The sequence below is a fragment of the Aythya marila genome (genome assembly GCF_965140915.1).
Source record: "Aythya marila genome assembly, chromosome: 3".
Lineage (NCBI taxonomy): Eukaryota > Metazoa > Chordata > Aves > Anseriformes > Anatidae > Aythya > Aythya marila.
This window is the reverse complement of record NC_139044.1, coordinates 31,416,385-31,442,414: the sequence shown is the minus strand read 5'-3', so window position 1 is coordinate 31,442,414 and position 26,030 is coordinate 31,416,385. Positions and strand designations below refer to the sequence as shown.

The 26,030-nt window shown below is 34.6% G+C and overlaps 1 protein-coding gene across 2 annotated transcripts in view; it reads right to left on the bottom strand.

Annotated features, from left to right (window-relative positions):
- Positions 1 to 2,190: 2,190 nt before the first annotated feature.
- CRIM1 (cysteine rich transmembrane BMP regulator 1) overlaps positions 2,191 to 26,030 on the bottom strand; it is a 180,265-nt gene continuing 156,425 nt past the window's right edge. For both annotated transcript variants that reach the window (XM_082757788.1, XM_082757787.1), the window contains 9 exons: positions 25,212 to 25,368; positions 21,496 to 21,617; positions 16,504 to 16,713; positions 14,669 to 14,884; positions 13,012 to 13,233; positions 8,521 to 8,715; positions 7,609 to 7,728; positions 6,114 to 6,301; positions 2,191 to 3,341 (listed from right to left, as the gene is read on the bottom strand). In XM_082757788.1, coding sequence (XP_082613914.1) covers positions 3,165 to 3,341; positions 6,114 to 6,301; positions 7,609 to 7,728; positions 8,521 to 8,715; positions 13,012 to 13,233; positions 14,669 to 14,884; positions 16,504 to 16,713; positions 21,496 to 21,617; positions 25,212 to 25,368 — 1,607 coding nt within the window. In that variant the 3' untranslated portion in view covers positions 2,191 to 3,164. The remainder of the gene's footprint in view (positions 3,342 to 6,113; positions 6,302 to 7,608; positions 7,729 to 8,520; positions 8,716 to 13,011; positions 13,234 to 14,668; positions 14,885 to 16,503; positions 16,714 to 21,495; positions 21,618 to 25,211; positions 25,369 to 26,030) is intronic.

The following is a 26,030-nucleotide window of genomic DNA, read 5'->3' as shown; positions in this document are numbered from 1 at the left end:
GAGGTTAGAACCAGAGGATGTTTAAGGTCCCTTCCAAGCACAGTCATTCTATGATTCTATAGGACAAGAATTAGGATTCTTGTCACAGCACTGTAGGATTGCCTGTGGCTGTCTGTTACAGGTATGACTAGAACAGATGGATTCAATGTTAGGGCAGAGGCCTAACTGTGTGCTTGATGGATTGTGCTTTATGGAATGCTGAAACTATTTGGAATTCCACGAACCCCTCCAATGCAAAAATTCTTCAGTGCAAACCCCAGAACATTCGGTAACCGCAAACTGCCCTTTACCCACAGTATTTTCTGAACTGTTCTGATATAAGTTCAGCATGACAAGCGTATGACTTTGTACTCAAAGGGGAAAAAAACACCTCACCATAATATAAAGATATAAACTGTCTCAAATAAATATGAAGATTTAAGAACACTCACATCAATAGGTTTAAAATTTTTTATTGTGCTGCCAAGAGCCAAATTACAAGAAACCGCCTTACAGTTAAAAAAGTAAACAAGCAATCTGCTGAACCGCAGTGCACTCCGAGTGCCACATATGCATCTATTTTTTCAGAAAATTATATCTGCATTTCTCTTACAAGAGCACAACAGGAACCAAAGTAAAAGAGTGTAATGGATACAGCACATAGGATAAATCATATCTTTAAAATAATAATAATAAAATAATAATAATAAAAAACATTTTACACCATGTCCTATATCCTGCTAATATTTTCAGAATATGGCCTTGATTGTAAAACAAAAGCAAGCATTTACAATTTCTGGATAAAGACTGCTTACTCTTATGCAAGGAATGGATGTCTTGTCTTGACAAAATCTTTGTAGTAACTGGACAGAAACATCTCTGTTTCAATATCAGATTGAGTATAAAACACTGGGGAGACTACATTTTTTCTTATTGGTGGTTGGAAACTGAAGTTATATAAGCAGAAAAAATGTTGACCCTTAATGATACACCTATTTTTTTCTTTGATGCAAACAGCTAGAACACCTTTTTGATATTCTAAAACAAAAAATTGTTAATCTTCAGATTAATAAATTAGGTCATTATAATAATAAATTAGTTTTTTTTTTTTTCAGTTTTAAAGTTCAGCAACCTCTGACCAAGTATTTACAACAATACTTGAGAGTTCCTTTACAAAAAATACATTTTCTTTTCACATTAAGCATACTGGGTATCTGTGTCTCTTATGACAAGCATTTGTAAAAGAAAAAAGGCAATGCACAAATGGGTAATTAGTATAAAAGTGCCAAGACCTGTTTGGAAAGTTAACATTGTATTATACAGTCAGAGTTATAAATGAGGCAAGCTACAACAAAATTCCAGCTTAATGTGGACAATATTCCAGTAGTTGTTTCAAACAATTGTTTGAAAAAAAAAAGAAAAGAAAAAAAAAAAAGAAAGAAAGAAAAAAAAAGAAAATCCAGGAGCTGATGGTGTTATTCTATGGAGCTGATTAGTGCTGCATGTATATTGTCATCAGTGTCTCTAGCCAATGCATTCATTAAAAAGCCTTTTTAAGGCTAAGCAGGAAAAGAAAAATAAGAAACACCCTGAAATGTAGCAAGTAGCAAGAGCAACGCTTACTGCTATAATCGTGCACGTACTGTACACACGCAAACACAAGAGTGCACACACACACACGCGCACACAAACACTTTCAAATCAAATCAAACTGTAGGTAGAATGAGATGCTCTTTTCTTGTCTTTTCTAAACTCACAAGCGATTAAGCACTGATATGGAATGCCTGTTTATCTGTTTCTGCTCTGGGTAAAATCTCTCTCAGATAAAAATACATTCAACAAGAAAAAAAATAGAAAAAATATATACTGTATACATAGTATTTTATATATACAGTATATATATGTATAGTGCATATACACATGCATGTATATATACGTATGTATACCTACATGCATTTGTATATACATATATATACACAAACATACAAATACTTTTTGTTGTTTTTAGCATAATTATATTTACATAAATATTCCTATAATGCTAAAGTTTAAAGAAGCATGATCTCCTTTTTTTTTCTGAGCTTCAAAAAAGGTGCTTGAGTAATATACAATTAAAATTAAGCAGCTTCCTAGCATGGAAGTAGTTTCTAAATCTGCATACCAGTAAATAAGAACATCAACAGGAAAAAAAAAAAAAAACAACAACCTTAAAACAGTCTCTTTTTTTACTCTCTTTTAAGCAAGAGCTTTGTCCAACAAAAAATATTTTTCCTTCTCCTGTATGAACAACCAGAGATTGATATAAAATAACAAAACAAAACCACAACAGACAAAACAAACAAACAAAAGCCCCTGGAACTGCATGGTGTTCTTGACTTTTCCTTCCTTCAATACTGCTGTCAAAAGATCCAGTGCTCATATCAGGAATTACTTAGGCCTCAGTCATTTGCTAACTCTGCCAAAGTCTGGCTAATCTAGCCAATCAGCTTTGAAGAAAACAAAACTAAAACAAAAACAAAAAGCAGCACAAGGTATAATTTTATACATCCTTAATAAACCCACCCTTTATTTTCTGCTATAACCTTTTCCTTGCTATTTCATTAACTACTGCAGCTTCTCATCATATAGAAAAATATTTGCAGCTACACCACACCTGTGATGTGACAAATTCTGTTCTATGAGTATATTATTGTAGCAACAGCTGGAAAAAAAAAGACCTTTTCATATTTTTTCACCTGGGGTTAGGATTTGCTGCAACAGATGCAATTTCAGAGCAACAAGAAAAGCCACTATCCTGCTGCTCGGCAGTATTCTTTATTCATTTTCTCCACCAGCCAAGCATGACCAGCTTTTCTTCTCTGAAGCTTCCTTTTACTTTATTGCCTACCCCTAGCCCCTGATTCCCCCTCCCAAAAAACCTCTATAGCTATGTTACAAGCAAATACACCTTAACAAGTTTTAAAACTTTGGTTCTAAGAAAACACTTGGTCAGTTATCTCAAGGAAAAGTGGGAATGCTTTTTCTGGCACATTGCAGGAGTCAGAGCTCATCCCAGTAAGGTCTTAGAGCTGTACATGTAGTCACAAATCCAATACAATCCACTAAGCAAGTGCACAATTCTAGTTTTATTTTAATAGCAGACTTAGTCTCTCTCTTTCTTAAATCCTCGGTAAGGGTGCAATTCTTCAAACTGTTTGATAGAAATTATCTGCCTGTAGGTTGTTCTGTTTTTGCATGCTGTAAAATCCACTGTATCTTGAATCTGGGTCTGCAATTCTTAGCATCCTCTGCGAACTGTCCACCTGGACCATGGTACCTTTCTTGCAGTCCACATATACCAGTTGATTGTTTAGACAGGAAGGCTGTTAAAACAGAAAGAGAACACTGAATCAGTCAAAAAAATGTTTGTATTCAACCCATAACTAACAAATGTTTGTTGTCCATAAACACAAAGGGAAATCGAATTGGGAATGAAAGCCTGGACTCTTGCTAAGCTTGGTAAAGGTTTATGTCTGGCACAATAATATACCAACATGCTCTTACAAACCACCATTTTTCTTCTTCTCAGTGAAGTTCTGGTATTCTCTTATCCCACATGGACTGGTTAAACCATTATCTATCAGTCTACCAACACACAAGGGCTTCAATTTGTTGCCTTGGATGCGCAAGAGGTTGTTTCCAAGACTTTAACAGCGTCTTTATTGCTGATCATATTCAAGAATGTTTTGTTCCAGTTTACAAATCCACTAAGATAATGGGAGAGATTTTTTTTATTTTTATTTTTTATTCATGCAACTGAAATCAGGTAGTCTCCCATGTTAAATGTGAGATTGTGATAGGAGCAATTGTATGGAAACCAGTTGACTCAGAGGCGAGAAAACAGTTTACAACAAAACCAGGAATAAGAACACAAAATGAGGCCTCCTTTTTACAATATGAAAGGGATATTTTATGTGAAATGAAGGAGCAATAGACAAGATCTCCCATTGCTAGGCTAAATTTGAGAATGTATAGCAGAAATGCAAAATCTCTCAGATAAATGTGGAAAAAACTGTCATTCTTGGTAGAAAAGACTGGGCTTCAGCAGTATGTTCTCTTCAACAATGTACCTGTCTTCGAGTGTATCTTATGCATCATCCTTTAAAGACCACTTCTTCTAAAGCTCTTCAATACAAATTACCCAATCCTGTAGACTAGCTATTACGTATTTTAGTATCTATATGTTTACTTTTAGATTAACATTAAATGTCTTTCTTTCCTTCCTTCTTTCTTTCCTTATTTCCTTCTTTCTTTCCTTCTCTCTTTCTTTCTTTCTGAGAAAGCAGAAAGAAACTCTGATGACAAGAGTCAGCTATGGAAGAGAACATGCAGCTATAAGGGCACAATGCAGCATGCTCCCTTCTGAAAAAATGTAGCTCCAATCCGAAAAGTCCTAGGAACCACTGAATGTGGGAATATATTTGCTCAAAAAACTAACTTATTTAATTCCATTAGCATCAGGGAGGATGAGAGAAATGAAAAGCTACATAATAGTGGTTGATGATTTCTCTGTTATTTCTGGAAAAAGTGAAAGGTATCATCTGAAATACTATGTCTGGCAAAAAAGGGACAGCTTTGTGGGACTGTGTTATTATTGGATAGGCTGAACAACAGTGTTCAGTCTGTGGTATTTCTAGTATAAATAAATAACTGTAATAAAAACCTTTATTGGTTTGAAATTTATTGAACTTTTTGTAAATGGTGAACATTACATTAAAATTATCCTTCCTTGAGGACTGAGGACTTGGGTATTTCTGCCCAGTGTAAGGAATTGAAGTTTTCATCTTTTTTTTTCCTTTTTTTTTTTTTTTCTTCATTTTCCTATAGGAAGTACTTATAAAAGTTTCTCTCAGTGTCATTCCAGTCAAGCGAATCACTTCTTTTATTCACATGCTGATGTAACAAGTGGAAACATCGGCCAAATGTAGAATTACTGATTATAGTTCCTCAGTTAATAAGTTGTGATTTTCACTTCAGCTTCAGACACTTTGTCACATAACACACTTGGGTGGAGAGCAGCCTTTCTGAGAGTAAATCCATTAGAGTTAGAAATGAATTTTAAATGGATTCCTTAAACTCAGAAACTAGCATCATTTACTTGGCTTGAAAGACTGGAAATGGAATGAAGTTGATTTTTCATGCTTTCTGTTTAACTAAAATTGAATTCAACTATATGGTCTGACTGTATTTGCCATCTTTTCAAAAATGATTTTTTTTTAAGAATGTTCCTCAGCAGTGAAAGAAGAATATGGACAATCCGTTTTTAAAACTACTGTATTATTCTTCTACCTGAAACCGAAGAAAAGATGCTTTCAAGAAAGACACTTCTCTCAAATGTGTTCTAAATTAGAAATATTAATATATTAGACGTATGGACAAAGCCTGTCTGATTAAAACTATGAAGTGTGAGAGAGATAAACTGGGGAACAGATATAAAGGGAATTTGAATATAGAGTGAGGCCTTTGTCTGCTGATGGAACTATTACTCAAAACAATACAATGCTTTTTTCAGTGTTCATTTCCAAGCTTCCTGCTTCTTCCCTTTTTTAATTTATAATTTTAGAACACTTAGTAGCTAGTTTTTTCCCCCAAATCTCTTCAAATATCAATCCCAGAACCTTATGATGCAATTATTAGAAAATGTGATAAACACTACTAGTACATACAATATCTGATGTTGGGTAGTTGCACAATATCTGATGTTGGACAATTGCTTTCTGAACTTTTATCCACTTTAAAAGTAAAATGTTCTCTCAAGAGATTGACTGCAGATGGGAGTTGCATGCATTTATGTATGCACACACACACAGGGTTTTTTTTTTTTGAGTAGTTTTTTGGGGGGTGAACTTTATTTCTATGTAGTGACCACTCATTACTGTGTAGTGCAACAAATTACTGCTTTTCATTTGACAGTGAAAATAATCCTTCAGGAGACTAAATAAATACTAACAGCCTGATGGGTATGACATGGTTTCAGGCATAAGGAAAAAATAATTTAAGAGAGTGATGTGAATTAAATTGCATCTCACAGAATATAGGAGTTAATCTTGTTTTTCAGAAAGGTGAGAACCTGGAAATAGGCATGAACACGGCACCTTTGTTGGAGCTTTGTAGCAGGACACTGGAATCCACTGCTTTTTCTGATTGACGAGCAGAAGGACAATGATCAGTAACAGTGCTATCGTGATTGGAATTGTCACCAAGGCAACAGAGCTGACTGATGCATCTTCACTGGGGTGCGGTCCACTTCCACTTCTGTACTCTCCCTGGAGATGATTCATGTCTGCAAGGCAAACGTGAGCATTTGTTAGTAATGATAAATAGGCCATGACCATAAAGAGGAATCTAATTATAAAAGTTCCAGTCACAAATCCTGTCATTCACATGAATTTGGACTTTTTCTCCTTTAATGTGATCTTATTTGGAACAACTGAAATTGGAACAACTGAAAGCTAGTACTTAGTATAATATATTAGCCTGGAAAAAGTAATCAAAAAGAGAGGAAACTGGATGAAATCTAAAGAAGGAATAAAAAGCAACTCCGACTTAGTTGCATTCACTTCATTTTATCTGATCACAACTGAATTCCCATTCATACAAAAATCAGGCTGTGTTTCTATGCTGTGGAAAAGCTGGAAGTCTTACAATGATTTATTTTTTTTTTAAAGCTGATAAGACAGTGCAGACATGTATTCTCATTTGCTGAGAACATATCACAATACTTGCACCACTCAGCCTGTGAAAACAGACTACTGGCAGTCTACTAGACTCTGTTTTTTCATGTAATTATAGAGCATTCCCACATAGTTTTCAGTGTGCGTTTACAAGTTCTCAGCCAGGATAGATGCAAACCAGCTACCAATGCCTATGAGAAATGGAAATGTTGCTGTTGAAAAGTGTAGCCTTCCTCCTAGCCATCAAACAGCAGTATGCTATGAGATGATCCTTGGTTATAGCAAAATAAATACAAGTTTTGGTATTGCTTCAATTAGAAGGAGTTAACAAAGACTGTGACATAGAGTGTTTTCCCCTATCCCAGAATAATGATTCCAGTATAGTTGTAAACAAGAGATGGTTTTACATTATTAGTTGTGCCATTATACCTAAAAGTTTTTTTTTTTTTTTTTTTTTTTTGTCCCCATTCATTTTTCTGTGATATATATATTAACTTGTGGTACATTTTCCTGTTTTTATTTTTCAATACAAGAATGGCATATGGACCAAATCAAGGCTTATCAACTCAAATGGCATGGTAACAGCCTGCTTCCTACTTTTTGTATAAAAAAGACACTGCAGAATCACTCCTCTTTCATCGTTTTATCATATCCTTAATTTTATAGAACTCCATCACACCAACACAGATGTCTCTTCCAAGCTGAAGATGTAATGATAATGAGATCAAATTGCATAAATACAGTTCAGTAGACTGACTCATTCTAACTCAAAACAAACTCATGTAACAGTTACTGCACTAAGGAGTATTCTGTATTTTTCAAAGCATTACACAGATGGTACCAGAATTGAAAAAGTGCGTTAAAACATGGGGAATAAACACAGACCTGAGTTAGCCCTGTTTATCTTAGATCTTACCTCTGTGAATGTGGATGATGTCATTTTCACTTGGTGTTGGCCAGTTTGGTACTTCTTCAATGTCTCCTCGATGATTTGTCTTCTCAATAGGGATGTTAGTAGGTTCAGGTACATACATCTCTGTGAAATCAGATAAATATCTTTCACAGGCTTCATAACTTTCTAGTGCTGCTCTTAATTCAGAAGATATGCCTGGCCATCTGCTTTGTCCTATGAACCTTTTCATTTGTTTTATAATTTTCACTACAACTATGGGATTTTGTTTTGTTTTGATTTGACATAACATCGTTATTTTGTGTTACAAATTTTCCTCTGTTTCATCCTGTATACAGAATACATGCCTGCTGCCATAATCATTATCCTAATGTTCAGCTACTGCTGAATCTCCCTGGGTGTTCTGCCAGTAGTAGTTACCTGCAGATTTAAGGGCAAAGACCTGTAGAAATATGTCAGGGCTAGCATTAAAAAGCAGTTGCAATTCTCATGTCCCCTGTGTCAACAGCTAAGAAAATTACATATACACCAAGGTAAGATGATAAATTAGGAATGTAATATTTGAAAGGTAGTGAGAGACTTAGAATGGACAGAAATGTTAATCACTGACAGAAATTGCAGAGGTGTAAAAATATTAATTTCCCTACATCACTGTTGTATTTTCATAAACGTGTAAACCAACAGAAAGCAGGGTCAAACAACTACTTTTTCAGTCTGTATTTCTTAGAATAAGTAAAATTCAAACTCAACATTTGCATAATATGTATATCTGTCATTTGCTTTCCCTGAAGTCTAAATGTTTGTAGTCTCCTGTACACCATTCAGTATGGACTGATGTTCAAAGACCAATTAAAAAAAAACTGATTATCAGTGCTGGAAAGCAGCACTACAATAATCTGGGTGGTCACATCACATTACCTGGACACATGGGACAGCAGCTTCCCTCCACATTGATGGGTTCAGCACAAGGGAGGGGTGGGCAGCTGACAGTGGAGCAGAGCGTCTGACCCTGCAGGCAGTAGCAGTGTGTGCAGCTGTCGATGTCCCAGCGTTCCTCATCTGCATATGTTTTTCCATTGAAGTGGCAGACCACTTTCTTTGGTACTGTATCTTCTGTTGAAAGAGAAGAGTAGTGTGATGGTGTGGTGATGGCCAATTGCACACAGATCTGATCTTTTCCCCAAATACAAAAGTGAAGCAATAGCTATGAAGAAATCCCAGCTAAAATTAAAAGATGCTCTCCACATCTTTCAACAAAGATTTTTCAGAAGCAGTATAATTTCTGCTTCTTTATGAAGTACTGGAGAACAAGTCCTACGAGGAGCGGCTGAGGGAGCTGGGCTTGTTCAGCCTGGAGAAGAGGAGGCTCAGGGGTGACCTTATCACTCTCTGTAGGTACCTCAAGGGAGGCTGTAGCGAGGTGGGGGTTGGTCTGTTCTCCCACGTGCCTGGTGACAGGACGAGGGGGAATGGGCTTAGGTTGAGCCAGGGGACTTTTAGGTTAGATGTTAGGAAGAACTTCTTTACTGAAAGGGTTGTGAGGCATTGGAACACGCTGCCCAGGGAAGTGGTGGAGTCACCATCCCTGGAAGTCTTCAAAAGACGTTTAGATGTAGAGCTTAGGGATATGGTTTAGTGGGGACTGCTAGCGTTAGGTCAGAGGTTGGACTCGATGATCTTGAGGTCTCTTCCAACCTAGAAATTCTGTGATTCTGTGATTCTGTGATACTTAATTTGCCCAAGCTGCTGCTTCTCATTTTCCTCATGCAAAAGGCTAGAAGATGGATGACTGGGATATGATGATATCAAAAGCACTGTGAAAATTAAGAGAAACTTTTTTGTTGATGTTGTCTGATTAAGACTCCCAACTCCTACACTTCCTTCTCTTTTCCTAGTAAATCCTATCTAAATAACAACAACCACCAAACAAACAAACCGCTACCTACAGTTCTAATTACCAAGGTTCAAGACAAACTCTGGAATACTTGAAGAAAAGACTTGGCAGGATGCTGAAGAGGTTGAAGCAACTCTCAGGTGACATAACTAGAAGAGCTCAGACTATTTATTATGATAAAACAGTTAACAAGTGTATTTGATTATTCTCTGTAACCACATCAATGGAAACCCCCAAGAAATTGCACTCAGTATATTTTCTCATGGTTTGTATTATATAAATTGGAAATTGGTGAGATTTTAATCCTAAAAAGCAAGGTTCCAGGACACCATTTCCAATGACTTTTTAGATAGATTTTGACATGTTGTGTAATAGAGACCCAGACATGATGAAGCAAGCAGGTCTTTGAGGTGGTCTCAAAGATGCAAGTCTTTCAGGTGGTCTACAGTGTATCTTCTGTTTCACCGAGAAGACAGTCATGAACTGTGTAGCCTCGGACATTTTTTTTTGCTGCTACAGCATTTTATACATTATGAGAAAACCCCAAAAGACAACAGCAAAGCAAACGAAAAACAAAAGCCTCACAATGCACAGCAGAACCCCCAAAAGACAAACAGCACCTCATTTTCATCTTAGCTTCTGTCTTTTTCTGCTAGAGGCAGAAATTATGAAGAAGAGATATGGTGATGATATTGAATTTGCAGATTAAGCAGATGCATGAGATAGCAGAACCAAATCACAAAATAACTTATTAAGCTCTCAGAGAAGTGCTGATATAAGTTTAATGTTCATACAGATTGTCTATATAAATAGGTCAGCCAGAATTACCTCCCAAATATAAATATAAAGCCTTATTAAACATTTTGGCCATCGTTACATATTTTAATTAGTGACAACATAAGACACTGACATCCAGAATAACAAGGTTAGCAGTCAGCAGACCAGTGTCACAGATCTTAACACAGTAAATTCAAATGCAAAAGTAGATCAGTAAGAAGAGTAGTACTGAGAAAATACTAATGAAAGTATCCAAACATCTTAAATGTTCCAGAGGGCCTTGGTACAGGCATCCAGTGGCTTCCATGGGTTTAAGTATGGGTCTCAACCAGTGGAGACCTGTGTAGGTTAGAATGTAGGCTGGGATGAGGGTGAGGAGCACAGCCTGAGCAGTCCTCTACTTCCTACTATGTATGCAGAACTAAAGCTGAGCGTTTCCTGTGTGACTTCTTCAAGTCAGCAGCCTCGATGGCTGGAAAAGTCCTCTGAGTTGGTCAGGTTTTGGTGAGTTTATAAAGAATGCATGACAATTTAATACATACAGTCAGTGTTTTTTTTTAGAAAAATGAACAAAGATAAACTCAGAGCAACAGTATTGCACCTGTGAACCTTGAAAGGAAAGTCCTTTAATTCCTAAGAAAGCATTATCTTGTGCATCTCTCCTGCTTGGTGTCCACCTCTATGAGGATTTATCACTACACAGGATTTATCTCTAACACAGGCTAGACCACCAGCAGGTGCTCAAGGACAATGAAAACAAAGGAGAAAAACTGTAAGAAACCCACATACAAAAATGCAGTTCAAAAGACAGCAAAGCTCTACCTGTCTTCTCAAATTTCCTCTAACTTCACTAGGAAATCAAACACATCTGGTAAGCACACAGTCAGTGCTGTTTTCTGCATAAGACTAATCTTCTCTTTAATCAAACGGATATCCCTTTATCCTTTCTAAAGTAGAAGGTTATCTTTCCAAATTAATCTTCCTTTGCACAAGAAAGAAGAATGTTGAACATACAGGAGGAATTTGAGGATTCAGAAAAGCAACAAAGCATCCAAGGCCTGCATGATTTTGAATTTAAATCTATACTAACTAGTTTGACATAAACAAGATCTGGACCCCAAAAGAAGAAAAACAAAACACAGTGCTAAAGCCAACATCAATCTGAAATTCCAAAAAATGAAGGCCTGTTACTATAGTTTGCCTACTTAATACTTGATCAGCTACTAATGAAAAGAGAAAGGAAGAATATCTACCAAGAAGTGCTTCAAGAAATGATGAGCAGAACAGTGAGAAACAGTACTAAGGCTCACGTTCTGACTACTGGTTTCATTGCCACACACTTGTATACACTCTATACCTTTCTATATTAAAACATATTCTGGATTAAAATGAGCTTTATGGTTGCAAAGTCTATATCTGGAAGGAAAGCCTGCAGAGAGTCAGTTGTCAAAGGAATTTTAAATCCTCCCACTTTTGTATGCAAGCCATAATGAAAAGAGTAGTAATAGGGTAAAATAATGCTTTCTCCTCAAAATGCCTTCATCAGGAATCCAAGCAGGGTTGCATGGGCAACTGAAATGTTGATACTTCCCATCTTTTCCAAGCATTTCTCTGATGGAAGTCCTTACATATGCTATAGAATTGTATTACCTATTGTTAAAGATATATATATATATTTTGCTGCAGCAAATTAAAGATTTTGACAGCTGTATCAATGGTACATATCTGAAAGAACTTCACCACCTTTCTGACACCTTTCTAATGAAGAATTGTATTGTTAATAGATGGCCAAGTTGGGTCACATGTTCCATTAACAAAACTCACAGCCCATTAATTTTAAGATATACTTCTTTACTGAATTATTATCCGCTTTTCCACCCCCATTACTATTGGAAATGTAGGCTATGGTAAATTCTGAATGCTTTCCAGCAACGCTACAGAAATTTAATTTCAGAAAGTTCATTATAGAATTCTTCTCTATACCTTTCATCCTTCCATTCTACAGCCACTGTACTTACTGCAATAACACTTAAAAGTCATCTGTAAATAAATACTCTTATTCAAAATACAACGAAAAAGTAATCAGTAATTTCAAACTATGCTAGCTTAAAAAATGCCTGGCTATTTTCACCATCTACAGCATCTACCATTTACTTCAACTTCTAATTCAAAACCAGTGTGTGGCCCCTATATTTTTTTACACATTTTTAGTATTTCAAAATCTTATTTCCCTTATTTTTTCTTAAATATTTGTTTTTGCCTCTTATATAACTCTCTTTAATAAGATAGAGAAAAAAACAAGACATTCAATTTCAATGCCTTAACACTTCTGCATTCTGTGACATTTCATAATGCTTCAGCTTATCATTTTATGCAGTTATAATTAATCTTTTAATAATGGTATTGAATATCTTGTATAATATATATGTTATCTGGTAGATATTCCTTTAAATTAAATACTTTTTGTGTAATGTTGTCATGCAGTAAGATAAAATTACCAACTAATTTTTCAGGAGGATTTTCTCTCATTTGTATGTGAATTATGTTTTTATCTTCCTGCATGTGCACCTCAAAACTGCAAGTAATGATCCTCAAAGCTCCCTATGTAGATTTTATACTTTTCAGTTCAAAAGAAGGCACAAACTGCCAAAATAGGTGGAATTTCAATTCAGAAATAAATCTTCTTTCTTATTCCCAAGAAGGGTATAGCAAGTGATCAACTATTTTTATTTGCTCACCAATACAGTAAGGACAACACTGTCCCTTTCTCAAAACAGGTCTCTCACAGGATACTGGTGGGCAAGACTCAGAGTAGCATCTAATCACACCATCCATGCAAATGCAGCTAGTGCAGACGTTGGGCTTCCAGGACTCAGCTGTCAAAAAGATATCTCCTTCATCATTTTTGCAGTAACTGGGCATGCTCTCATTGCTTGATGAAGAGGGTTGAAGAGGCTCATCTGTAAATATAAACAGATTAAGTTATTTAACTTGCAGTAACTAACTTCTCTGATATTTCTTCTACATAGGGTTCAATCTTCACATGCATGCTTATTCATTCTCTGCACTTCTCATGCTAAGGTCTAGAATAAAGTTGATGTAGACCTTTATTGAGTTTACTAAAAAAAAAAGGGGGGGGAGGGCAAAGTTATCATCATATCGGGAGCAACCTCTCAGAAAGGGACTTTAAATGTTCTAAACTGAATGGCATACAGGAATTCACCCTTAAATTAGAGAGTAATTTAAAATTACTTAATTGTAATTTAAAATTACATTTCAAATCTAAAACTTGAATCCCAGATGTGCCATGTCAGTTCAAGGCCTTGAATGATGCAAAGTCAAAAGCTGTTATGCTGATGTCATCTTCAGCAGACATATAGGAGCTGATTATAAGCTGTGGAGAAACAGATGGAGCTTGACCAGGCTTCATCTTAATGCCAATGGGTGTTCTTTAATTCTCATGCACTCAGATGGGGGGCTATTTCTCCAATTAACCTGTATTTTAACAGACATTATAAATCAAGAAATATGACTGTAGGTGCAGAGAACATGCAAGAAAGAAGAAAAAAAGATTCATAAGGGTTCTCAATCTAACTATGCAAGATAGGAGACTAAGCTTCTCATGTAGCCAGCGAAGAAAGATCTACTTCTCCAAACTGTATTTTGAAGGTAAGCAAAATGAATGTTCACCATTAATAATAAGAAAACAATAGAAGTCACGAGAACTTTTTCACTGAAAACACATAACCAGGAAAAGATTATCTCCCAAACTAACAAAAACCCCGAGGAAGAAATAGCAAAACCTAACTTTTTAATTTAAAATTATATGCTTAGATTTGTTTTATATAAAGACAAATATTTTCTGAGCAAGTTCACATACAGATCCTGGGTTTGCACTGCATTTCCACTGCAATAAACTCCCTCATTTGCTATGTAAAATAGGAATTCACATTTACTTATAATTGTATCTCTTTCCTCAGGGAAAAGCAAATCCTGTTACCTTCTAGACACTATGAGGCAGTCTACTGCTGGGCTGGAATGCTTTGATGTTAGTCAGTTGCCTTCAAGTCACTCTCAAATCACATCAGGTTAAGATAAAAGCAAACACAAGTACTTTTGTAACCAAATCCCACATGTCTAACCCTTAAATTATTGGATTGTGCCCTCAGAGATGATGTCCAAACTTCAGGAACATGAATAAAATATTAGGTAACTCTTGCATATAGTCAAATTTTGCAGCTGAAATGGTGACTGCGGACTTGCACTCCAAAATTCTAAAGACATGACAACACAACTGCGTACAACAACCATGTATGCACTGATACATTTAATATTCGTATCATAAATTCTAAGATCAAGAAATGACTCTGATGAAAGCTGGTTGGTAATACATACCCGGACACTGAGGACAGCAGGAGTCCTGTGTGCGGGTGGGGTTTTGACACAGAAGAGGAGGACAGACTTCAGTCTCACACAGGACTCGTCCACTGTGGCATGTACATTGTGTGCAAGAATCAATATTCCACGTCTCTCCTTCTACAAAGTATTCCCCACCAGGAGCATGACAGATTGAAGGACTGGTGAGCTCTGGCTTCTGCACAATTATTTCATCTGGAAAAAACAGAATTGGAAGATAAGCAAAAACAATCAAGACTCAAATGAGTAAAAAATATAACCAACCTTTATTTGATTCTGTTATTATTGAAAATATTAGGATTAACAAAACTGGCTATTAATACATTCTTAATGAAGCTCTTTTGACTTTGTGTTACTTACCTGTATCTTACAGAAAATGTAAAAAAAGAACAAGAAACAATTTGGGAATCAATCTGAATAAATGCAAGTTAATATAAATCAGAGATAAGCAAGTATTCTTGACATTTCAAAAATAAATCAAACTAATCTGTAACATAGGAATGCCAAGAAACAATTGTCATTTTCTGAAAATGTATACCAACTGGACAATTTCTAAACTGCTATATATTGCATAACTGCAATCCCTGAAAGGATGGATAAGTATGCAATCAGTCTGGGATCTGGGAAGATTCAACTGTGTGCCTTAAAAATCCTAATTGATTTGTGTCTGTAACATTTGGTGCCAGATTAAAAGCAAGAATAAAGAAATCCTGGCCCTTAAAAACTTAAAAGCACTTAACGCTGCTGGAAATACATCATGAAAGAGGATTGTTCCATAAAAACAAACAAACAAACCAAAACAATGACAAAAAAAAAAAGTCTGCAGTGATAACTTCATAAAAATTGAGCCCAAGGTGAGCGAAGTGTATAGACTTTTATTTTCAGTGACTATGTCACCAAATTAATCTTAATTCCTTTCCACACAATTAATTACATTAAGTCTACAACCCTAGCTAAAGACTCATCCAGCATCTAATGTAGGCAGTTAGAGGCCATAAATTTTGGCCATGGACAACATCTGCACAGCCTGATTAAGAAGTTTCTCTTCCACATAAGGTATGAGCTTCAAAACAACAACGCAACTTTGCAATCTACTTTTTTAATAAAAGAGTCCCATATCCTTTTGAGGACTATGCTCTTACCACAGGGTGAAAATTGGATTAGAGGTTGACATTTGTTGATGCAATCTAAGAACATACATCATCTTACAGCCTAAGGAGGATATACTCTTGTGTCATATTCAGAAAGAGTATTTGGGTACTTATTTTGTCTCAAGGATTTCCTGTTCTTTCCAAAAAAATTAAAACTGTTCATAATTGCTTGAATCCTGATAGTGCTTTTTTACTATTGTTCATATCAGCATCACAAGCCTCGCTGGTCCTACCTGTAACATGACTTCCAATGAAGCCAGAGACAATATCATTATATTACAAACAAATCTATTCAGCACATAAAATATTGTAGGAATCAATCTGAAGTCAGGCGATATTACTCTTTTACTATTTCCACACTGTAATAAAGGAAAGTTCTTTCATAGATGTTTTCCATATTATCACTTCGTATTACAATTATACTGGAATGCAACATTTATTGTACTTGGCTGTCCCACCTAAAGAATAAAAATAATTTCCTCCTGCTGGTGGCATAGGAACATTCCCTCAGAACACCCAATCATGATATTTAAGTGCTTAAGACGTCTCTTTAAATGTATACTTCATTTATACTTAAACTGAATGAATTTTAATGTATCATAAAACACCACACACACGTGAAATGAAGCCCAATTACAAAGAATACAGAAGAGGTCACATTACCTGGACATGATGGGCAACACTGCCCTGGATGTATGGTGGGGTTGCCACAATTAGGAACAGGGCAGGTGATCAAGGCACACATTTCCCTTCCGTTGTGACAGTAACATTCCCTGCAGCCATCATGCCAGCTCTCCTCATTTTCATGTCGGCGCCCATCCATTGACAGGCAAGAGCCTGTTTTAACTGGAGGCATAAGAGAAGCGGTTGCCTCTGCAGGACAAAAGGAAAATGTTATTTCCTAAAAAGCTTAGAAAAACATATACTGTATACCTGGTTTGCATTTATTTTTAAAGCACATATAAGTGATCAAGTGATTAATAATTCTATCATTTACACTTAGAAATAAAGTAAACTTTAGACAATGCAAAGGTATACTGAAGGGGATGGTAAGCCATAGTAGAACTTATTTCCTTGAAAAATTTGGTACTGGCTAAATAATGTAAGGGGAAAAAATGAAAGGTAGCAGAAGGAAATGGTTGAAAGCACAGTGCATATTTAAAATGAAACAGAATATTTTTGTACCTTACAGTGTATTATATTATCTATAATGTGAATACCTGATAGGTGGTAGAATATGGAAGTATTTAGAAGAGCTAAGAATGGTCCCATACATACATACATAGTGAATGTAAAAAGAAAATTACAATCAGGTTCTAATGGGATCAAGCCAAATACTAGAAATATTTCATAAAACACTACCCGCAAGAAATTATGTGTTTTAGTTACTTGTGATGTTTGGAAGATGACTGCTCTGACAATTTTATCCCTCATTCCTGGGTTTTACTGCAATGAGAATGCAGCAGTTGGAATGCTGTGGTACTTGCACGCAGCAAGAACAGACAAGCTTTCGGTCTAGGGAGGATAAAGTCTCATTTGTATCCTAAGGGGGTATTTAAGTGCTGAAAGACTCAGCCTCAGTATATTCTTTGTTAATCAGCAGAGTGAATTTAGAGCCTAATAATCCCTCACCCACATCATTATTATGATGAAGGATTTTGGATCACTTTGTCAGTGAGCTCTTTTTCAGTGGTACATCAACACTTATATATGTAAGGTTATTTGTAATAAAGATGCTTATGCATCTTTCTGTTTAAAAAAATGATGCAATATGAAAAGTAGTAGTGTTAAAGTGCATTTTTTATTAGTTTTCTTTTCTCTCTTTTTATTTATTAACATATAGGTGAGCACTTTATCTGTGATGGATCTATCAACGGTGGCCTAAGAACAACAAGCAGATGTTATGAAATGGTTTGATACACATTATCAGAATAAAAACTCGATAAACAGAAATTACATCAATACACTATTTTGTGAATTAAAAAAAAACAAAAACAAAAACCAAACAAAAAAAATTAAAAAATCAAAATGGTATTGAGTAAAATACTTCTAAAAACAATTTTAATCTTATTTAGTGAACAGAAACACTATGAAAAAGTTACATATAGTTACTACACATTTATACGGTATAATACTGAATTGTATCACTGGAATACTGTCTTACATTAAAATCATTATTGATACATGTAGATCATGGATGAGAATACTCTTCCTTAATAAATATTTTAAATTTTCTGATGAACCCATCTCTTGGTTTTAATATATTCTTATGTATACTCCTAAATTTGGAAAAGCAAACCATGCATATAGGCAGATACTCAAGATTAACTCAATAAATTGAGATTTACTTAAAAATTGAAAAGTTAAAACAAAGTTGCACAAAGGAACACTTAAAGTGGAAACCAGATGTCCAAATACAGAATAGGAATAACTGCGTGGTGAGCTATGGCTGAAAATAATCTTGGAATTGTAGTAGTTTACAATTAAAATTCAGGTCAGGAATGTGACACTACTGAAAGAAAGGGAAGTTCAGCTTTAGATATCATACAGGGGTGTCATACATTTAAATGTAGCACTACTATCTCTACTATTTGGGAGGTTATGCTGATGCGAAAGTGAAATATCTAGCTCTAGAACTGCAATGAAAGATCACAAGAACTGGACTTATTTAACTGAAAATAATATTAATTAGGAGGCTCTAATTGCAAAAGCATTAAGTAATTAAGTATTGCAAAAATTCTAAAGGGAATGGTGATAATCTTGTGCTAAAATCTGCTGATTTTAGCACAAGAAGTAACCAGTTTAATTCTTTAAAAGGGAGACAGAAATATTTTAAAAAATCATTTAAAAATGCCACATATTTGTAGCCACTGAAAAGCACAATTTAGAGTTTGGTGTAGATTTTTTTTTTTTTCTTTTGAGATTGGAAGTTCTTAAGATATGAAACTTTAGATAAACATCTGTCAAGGATTATCCAGATGCACTTGACATTATGCAAGGGCAGAGAAATGGACTCTTGGTTTTCCAGGAGACTATCTCAGCACTGTGTTTCTATGCTTCTACTTTTTTTAACCCTAGCATAAGTTATTTCCAGGAGCAATTACCTAAAAAGTGAAGCTATTTCACAGGCAGGTAATTTACCCATCTGTACCTCCATTCAGCAGTTATCCTTTCTTACTTTTTTTTTTTTTAATTTCCAATTAAAAATTAATAATTGGAAATTAAAAAAGAAGTCATATTTCAGCTTATAACAGTGAAATCTCTGCTCTGCATTGATGCAAGGCATACTTCATTTTTTTTCATTATTTATTTGTTGATGGAAGTCCTAAGATATACCTTCTTAAAAAGTTAAGAATGGAGTCATTACACAAAGCAGTAGGAGGATATTCAAACTTACTTGTCTATAGCCAGAAATCAAAACACACAAGCAAGAATCAAAGAAAGCAAGCATGAAAGAGCAGTTAGGATGAGAGAGAGCCTGAGTACAAACAAGAAGTTATTAAATGCGACACATGGAGCTGAGTAATGAAGGAAGTCTAAAACTAACACAAATCAAGTCAAAAATGATTGAATGTTAGATCACTGAAATGAAAAAGACATAAAACAAAAAAGAGTAGTTGTTACTTTAATAGCTAGCAATGGCAAATATTTCACAGAAAAATTAATTGATTTGTTGCATGAAAAACAAAATGTTCCTATGGCTATTTGAGACAAAGGGGAAAAACAGATGCTTTCTTCTACTTATAAAAAGAACATTAAACAGAAGTTGCTATTACTTTGATTACAAGCTATTTAATAATAGTAACTTTAAAAAAAATGATCTCCATTATATTTAAAATCAACCACATAGATTTTTAATGGCAACTATTTTGATTTATGCATGTAGAATTCCTCTAGTAAAAAATTAAAACAAATAATAATGCTTTATGACAGCTATCATGACACTTTTTTTTGCTAGTATGAAATCAAGGAAAATATGAGAGCAACACAGATAAACTTTATGTGCAAAAGACACATAAAGAGACACATAAGAGACACTAATTTGAGTTTTAGGATACTGAGTACATAAGCTAGAAGAATTGCTACCTCATACCTTAGTCTACCTCATTTGAGTCCTCTGTAATTTGATACAGAGCAGGTAGGAACCTTAATAATCAATGAAATATAAAATCTATTAGGATTTAAAAATGAAAATATTTTAGGACATACTGTTTTGCAGTACTTTATCCTTCTAAAAGATTCAATGCTGTAAGATGATACACACAAAATACAGCATTTGCTGCCTGTAATGAACTATTTTGCCATTACATATGAGTAAGTTAAAAAAGAATATTAATAACTTCACTGAAAATGGCTTGAGACAGTAAAAGACGTATTGACTACATCGATATTGGTGCCTGCTTCACTGCTTATACAGAGGTGGAAAGGGCTAATGGCCATGGCAAAAAACAAGAAAAGCTAATCTGCTCACTTTTATGACTTCACCATTAACAAAAAAAAAAAAAAACAAACTTGAAGATAAGTTAAAATATCCAAATTTCATTAAAAAAAACATATCAGTGTATATATAGTGTATTTCCATATATTATATATTAATATATTACTATTTATATATATATATAATGTACCTTTATACATAGCTTATATGTTCTTTAAGTAGTCAAACCACTCACAATTAATGACAGAAGCATTCTGAGACACCTTCCCAGCAGTAAAGTACTCTGGGGTGATCCAGAAGATAACTCCTTTAAAGCTCAGGGGTCAAAACAGTTTCAGAGAACATCTGTGTAAACTGATGATTCTGATGCCCCTCATAATCTAGGTGAATCTATATTGATATCCTTCCAGCCTGGCCACTGCAGACACCTGACTCTCTGTTTTACAGAGGGTAAAGAAGAAATCACACATAATCTGAAAAATATCTCCAACTTGTTGGTCTTACAGTAGAATGGACCTATCTCTGTGACTGGAATATGCAACAGTGTATTTTGTGCAGACAAACACAAACTATTTCACTGGTAAACTTCTCCCAGTAGCTGTTCAAACCACTTTTGGCACTGCATTTCACAGAGAATGTGTTACTGAACTGCTTTGCTTTATGCTATAGACCCTGGAGTTCCCCCTAGCACACTTTCTATTATTTTTATAGTAAACCTATTAGATCTATTTTATTGTTAAGAGAACAAGGCATGCATACATTTTTGTTTTTACACATAAACAGAATACCTCCTAGGGACACCATGATTATTATTTTTTTTAAACAAAGGAGCAGCACACTCAATTATCTCCACTAAAGACAGAAACTGCAAGAACAGAAACCAGAGGAAAAGCACTTTTGGGAAAATTTCAGAAATTTCAGAAGTTCTTAAATTAGACTGTTAGAATTTTACATGGATTTATGGTACATATCTTTTATTAGGATAACCTCCCAGACAATGAGCAAAGCAACTTTCAGACTTGCTTATCCTTGAGCAGACTGACCAACACATACTACTTTGAGCAGTGGCTCCTTTGAAGAAAGTTGAATAATCTCCTCCACCAGTTACCATATTTCAATTCTTACAAATTCTGTGGAGTATTCCTTTTCTTTTGCTCTGGCTTCCAACAGCTTTGAAAACAAGTTGTAATTATAGATGGCAATGCATTCACACCTACCTCTGCACTTGCAGATAACACACCCATGGTTGTTCTGCTGGAAGCCCATTGGGCAGATTTTACCACAAGGCATTTCTGGGCATTTCTTACACCGACAGATTTCACAGCCATGCTTGTTCTTCCTAGACGGTGGAATTAATTTGTAAAAGGTCAGCAGGACATTTTACATGTCTAAATGTCATGATTAAAATAAAAGCAAACTCTAAAGAATTGTCTGAACAAGAAAAGAAAATTGTCTTTAACATTCACATTTATGTTCAGTGAGGTATGCAGGTCTCCATTCCCTGCATGTTCCCCATTCCCCATGCAGGTGGCAAAAGATCTGCATTTTGTATTTTCAAGCCATGGCAGATAATGAAGATGTATGTGCTTATGACTGCTACTGATGATCTTTTTTTTTTTTTTTTTCTTCCCCATGGGAAAAGTAGAAATAATTTCTAAAAATGTGAAGAAGTTGGAGAGGCAAGTGGGATTACGTTAAATCACTATGTTTTTATAAAAGAAATTATTGGTAACTTTTTCTCCATCAGTAGGTAACATATAGTAGATTTCCACTCCTGCATCTTAAAACTGAAGATAATTCTGAAAAGGTTAACATTTAATGCTAGAAAAATAAACATGACTACTTCTGATTTTCCACCCCCAGTACAGTTTAAAAAAGAAAAAAAAATCAACACACTTTTTTATTTAGTCTTGAATTAGAGACCAAAGATTTAAATTCAATTAGAGACTTGTCTTCTATTAAGACCCATGCTTTCGATGGTTAGAACAAGCCTGGAAGTTAAATATTTTAGAAAAGAAATTGGCATGGTAGCAATAAAGAACAGAATGAATGTATTATATAACTGCAAGTCTAAATCATTTTAGCACTGAAGTGAGATTTGAAGTGAAATGATCTTAAAATACAATTTTTACAAAATTTTAGCTCTTTATGCTACAAAATATTACATACATGGTTTTCTTTAAATATTACTCATTTCATTAACATCAGTGCCATTATTCATATATTTTGTAGACAATGACAAGTTTAGGGTGGCCGTATCCTTTCTTTTTTTTTTTCCTTTTCTTTTTAATAAAAAAGTACAATAGTATTACTAAAAACTTAACGTTTAAACATAGCAACCAAGCATTGTGTATAATTAAATTGCATTTTCTATCTAAAACCAGAATTTCAATTGAAGAGGATTTTCAAATTAACTTCAGAAAACTTTGAGTTCAGTTTCTTTCATGCGTACAAAAATGCAGGTGAAAAACCATCCTCAAAACAGGATTTTGAAATCACTAGCATCAGCTTGAAAACAGTTTACTTTTAAGGCCTCTTTGTCTTACTCCTAGCTTCCATTCTGTGCCTATTAATATTTGCAGTGCCTTCTAAAATTATTTTGCCAGATAGTTCAGAGAGATTTACTAATATAACCATTTTATGTATATTTTAGTTAAAAAACGAGGAAAGAAGTATGCATTTCAGATTACTGAAGTACAGAAAGCACACAGAAATTTTCCTCTGCAGGTCAATATATTAAGTCAGTAATAAAAACACAGTAAAAATTACTGCTCTTTATTGCAAGCAGCATAATTCTGTGAGACACATAACATTATTTTTATGATGCCTTTTATTTGAAGCTGAACCATGTAGTGCCAGTCCATGGAGCAGTCATGAAGGGCATGACATTTGTTTCTGATCTCAAACAAAGCTTGCAGTTGCAGACACCTTCTCTAACCAGCCAAATAATATCATATATAGCACAGTATCAATATCTTAAAATTGAGGGCCTTGTGCAGTATCAGGATCATATATCATTCTCTGCTTGCTAGTATAGATCACAGTTCAACACAGATCATTAAGGTTTCCAGTATGTTCCATTTAAAGTTATAAAAATACTGTCCAGTTTGCTTTAAACAAAAAATACAGTTTATATAACGAAACCAGACAAACTTACTCAGTATGTAAAAGTATTTCTTCTCAAATTAATTTTACTGGGAAAAGTATTCTACAATAAAATTGAAGAATACAACAGTAAACTTAATACCTTCACGTAAACACAATACATTAATCGTAAATGACTCTGATAAGTATAGTTCAGAACAATACTTATCAGCAGTAGAAAATCATTTTTAACACTTCAATGTGACTTCTGGGTTGAGGCTTCCAGTGAGGAACATAGTTGGAAGGAAAGAACATTTAGACCTTGGTTCATGAATATATTCAAACTGTTTGTGTATGAGCCTAAAAAGCAAATGGCAATAGACACTAAAGAGACCTTATCTAATGGTTGTCTCATATTATATTTTTTGAATAGACTAAAGTAAATGGCCTTGAAAATAATAATTTATTCATACACTTGCACTACTAAAATTAAAAAAAAAGCTTTTCCTGTTCCAAGCTGAATGTTATTCAATTGCAGTGAGTAAAAAGTTTTAAAATACAAATATAAAAGAGAAATAAATGTTAAGATATCCATTCTTTTCAAAATAAAGGCATTATCAAATCAATCAGACTATCAATATTAGCCTCATCACTCTTAAGACGGTTTGCAAAAAAAAAAAAGTTCTTTTACTGAAGCAGGGGCAAGCCTGATTCTGTATCTCAGGTAACAGATATAGGATTCTGCTAAATGGTATTTATTTTCTTTGTTTTACTACACTGCTATTCTGAAGATATTTTCAAATTATGCTAGGGATGCCTCAAGGATACATTTGAGCATCCTTTCTAATGTAGTTTCCTCTGAACTTCATTAAAGCTGTGTACTAAGAGGAGGACACAGCACATTATAGATTACCATTACAAATAAAAAATCTATAGCTTTTATGAATGAATGTCAAACATAACTCTGAAGTGAATCATAAATTCATAAAAATGCATAAATTCACATAGTAGTATGTGAATAACACTTTGAGTTACTATGTTAGGAAACTTCAATACAAAGCTTAAGACAACAAATTATATATGAATATACTTTGAAGCTCAGCTATTATGAGTTAGAAATTAAACTTATGAAAAAGCATGCAGTAACATGGAACTGATCCGTCAAAAATGAAGTATTTTGGTAAAATATATATAGAAGCCACCAAGCTGATTTCAAATATATTTCTGTGACAAAAAATTTGCCCCATTTTTGTCACCTGTTCCAGAAGTAAAGAAATACAGGAAACACTCCCTTTTCTGGATAAAGAACTCTAGCAGCCATATGGGTTTTGAGTTCATTTACAAAAACTTAGATAAGAGATACACTACTGTTCTTCACAAATCCTGTGAAGTAACTATCAGAAAAGAAACAACAATAAAACTAGTCCACCGTTAACATTAAAAAAACACCTTGAAACATTGTAAAATCAAGTGAAGAAAATCAATGGGATATAAAATGAAAGGCTGTCACAACAAAACATACCAACAGAATTTCAAAAAGCTGCATGCAGGAGACGTCTCTTTTAAGTAGCTTTTTCATCTTGTTCAACAAACATTCTTCAAACAAATTTAAGCACTGTTTTGCTTCCATAATCTGATCCTGTTTGTAATCTAGTTGCTATTAATTTGTTGATCAAAATCTATTTCCATAAATTCAGTGCTAACATTTCACATCAAGTACTGACATTTCTACTTTCACACATTTTCCTCAATTTTGGATGAAGTAAACACAACTCCATATTCCTAGATTTTGCATACTTTCAATATGCATGGAGATTATTAAATATGCATTCAAAATAAGAATACGTACAAGTATCCAAAGGGACAGTACTTGTCACATACAATGGGTTTGCATTTCTTAGGCCGTGGGCGGCACTGACAGATCTCACAGTTGTGGGCATCAGTCTGGAACCCAAAGGAACAGTCCAGGGAGCAGCCTGATATGAGGCCGGTACACAGCTCCTCTCCTGTGGAGAACACAGAGATGATCACAAAATGAATGCCATTTATACCAGACAAATGCATCTTTGGCAGGCTAAACCTTCTGTTCCTCTTTTCTCATAACTTTTTATTACTGCTAATCATTACCTTCTGACTGACCTAAAATATTTGACTGAGTTCTACAGTACCAACCCAAACCATGTGAGCAGATATATTGAGATGTCTTCAGTCCCACTCAAGAACTTGGAAAGTATAATCTGATGCCTTATTCTAATTTGATTTTGTGAATTTATGCACATCCAACCAATACCTGTGACCATAAGCTTTTAATAAAGCATTTAAAATAACATATACTTTTGACACATTATATGAATTTAATAGGTTTCTTTTCAATATAGAACATCTTTTATTTCTACTCTCCTTATTTTAACTAGAATTGAAAGCCTGGAATATCTTAACCATTATTCCGTACTTAGAATGTTTGCTGTCACCTGTTTTGTGACTAATACTTTTTTTTTTGAAAATATAACTTCAATACCAGTTATAAAAGAGGTGATCTAAGCTTAGAGATGTTAGTCTGAAAGACCTGCTTCCTGAAATCCACCACCATGTTTTGTTAGCTTGTATGGCAGGGAGGGAGATGCTGGATTTTCATTTTATCCATTACAGAGATACATAATGGTCATTA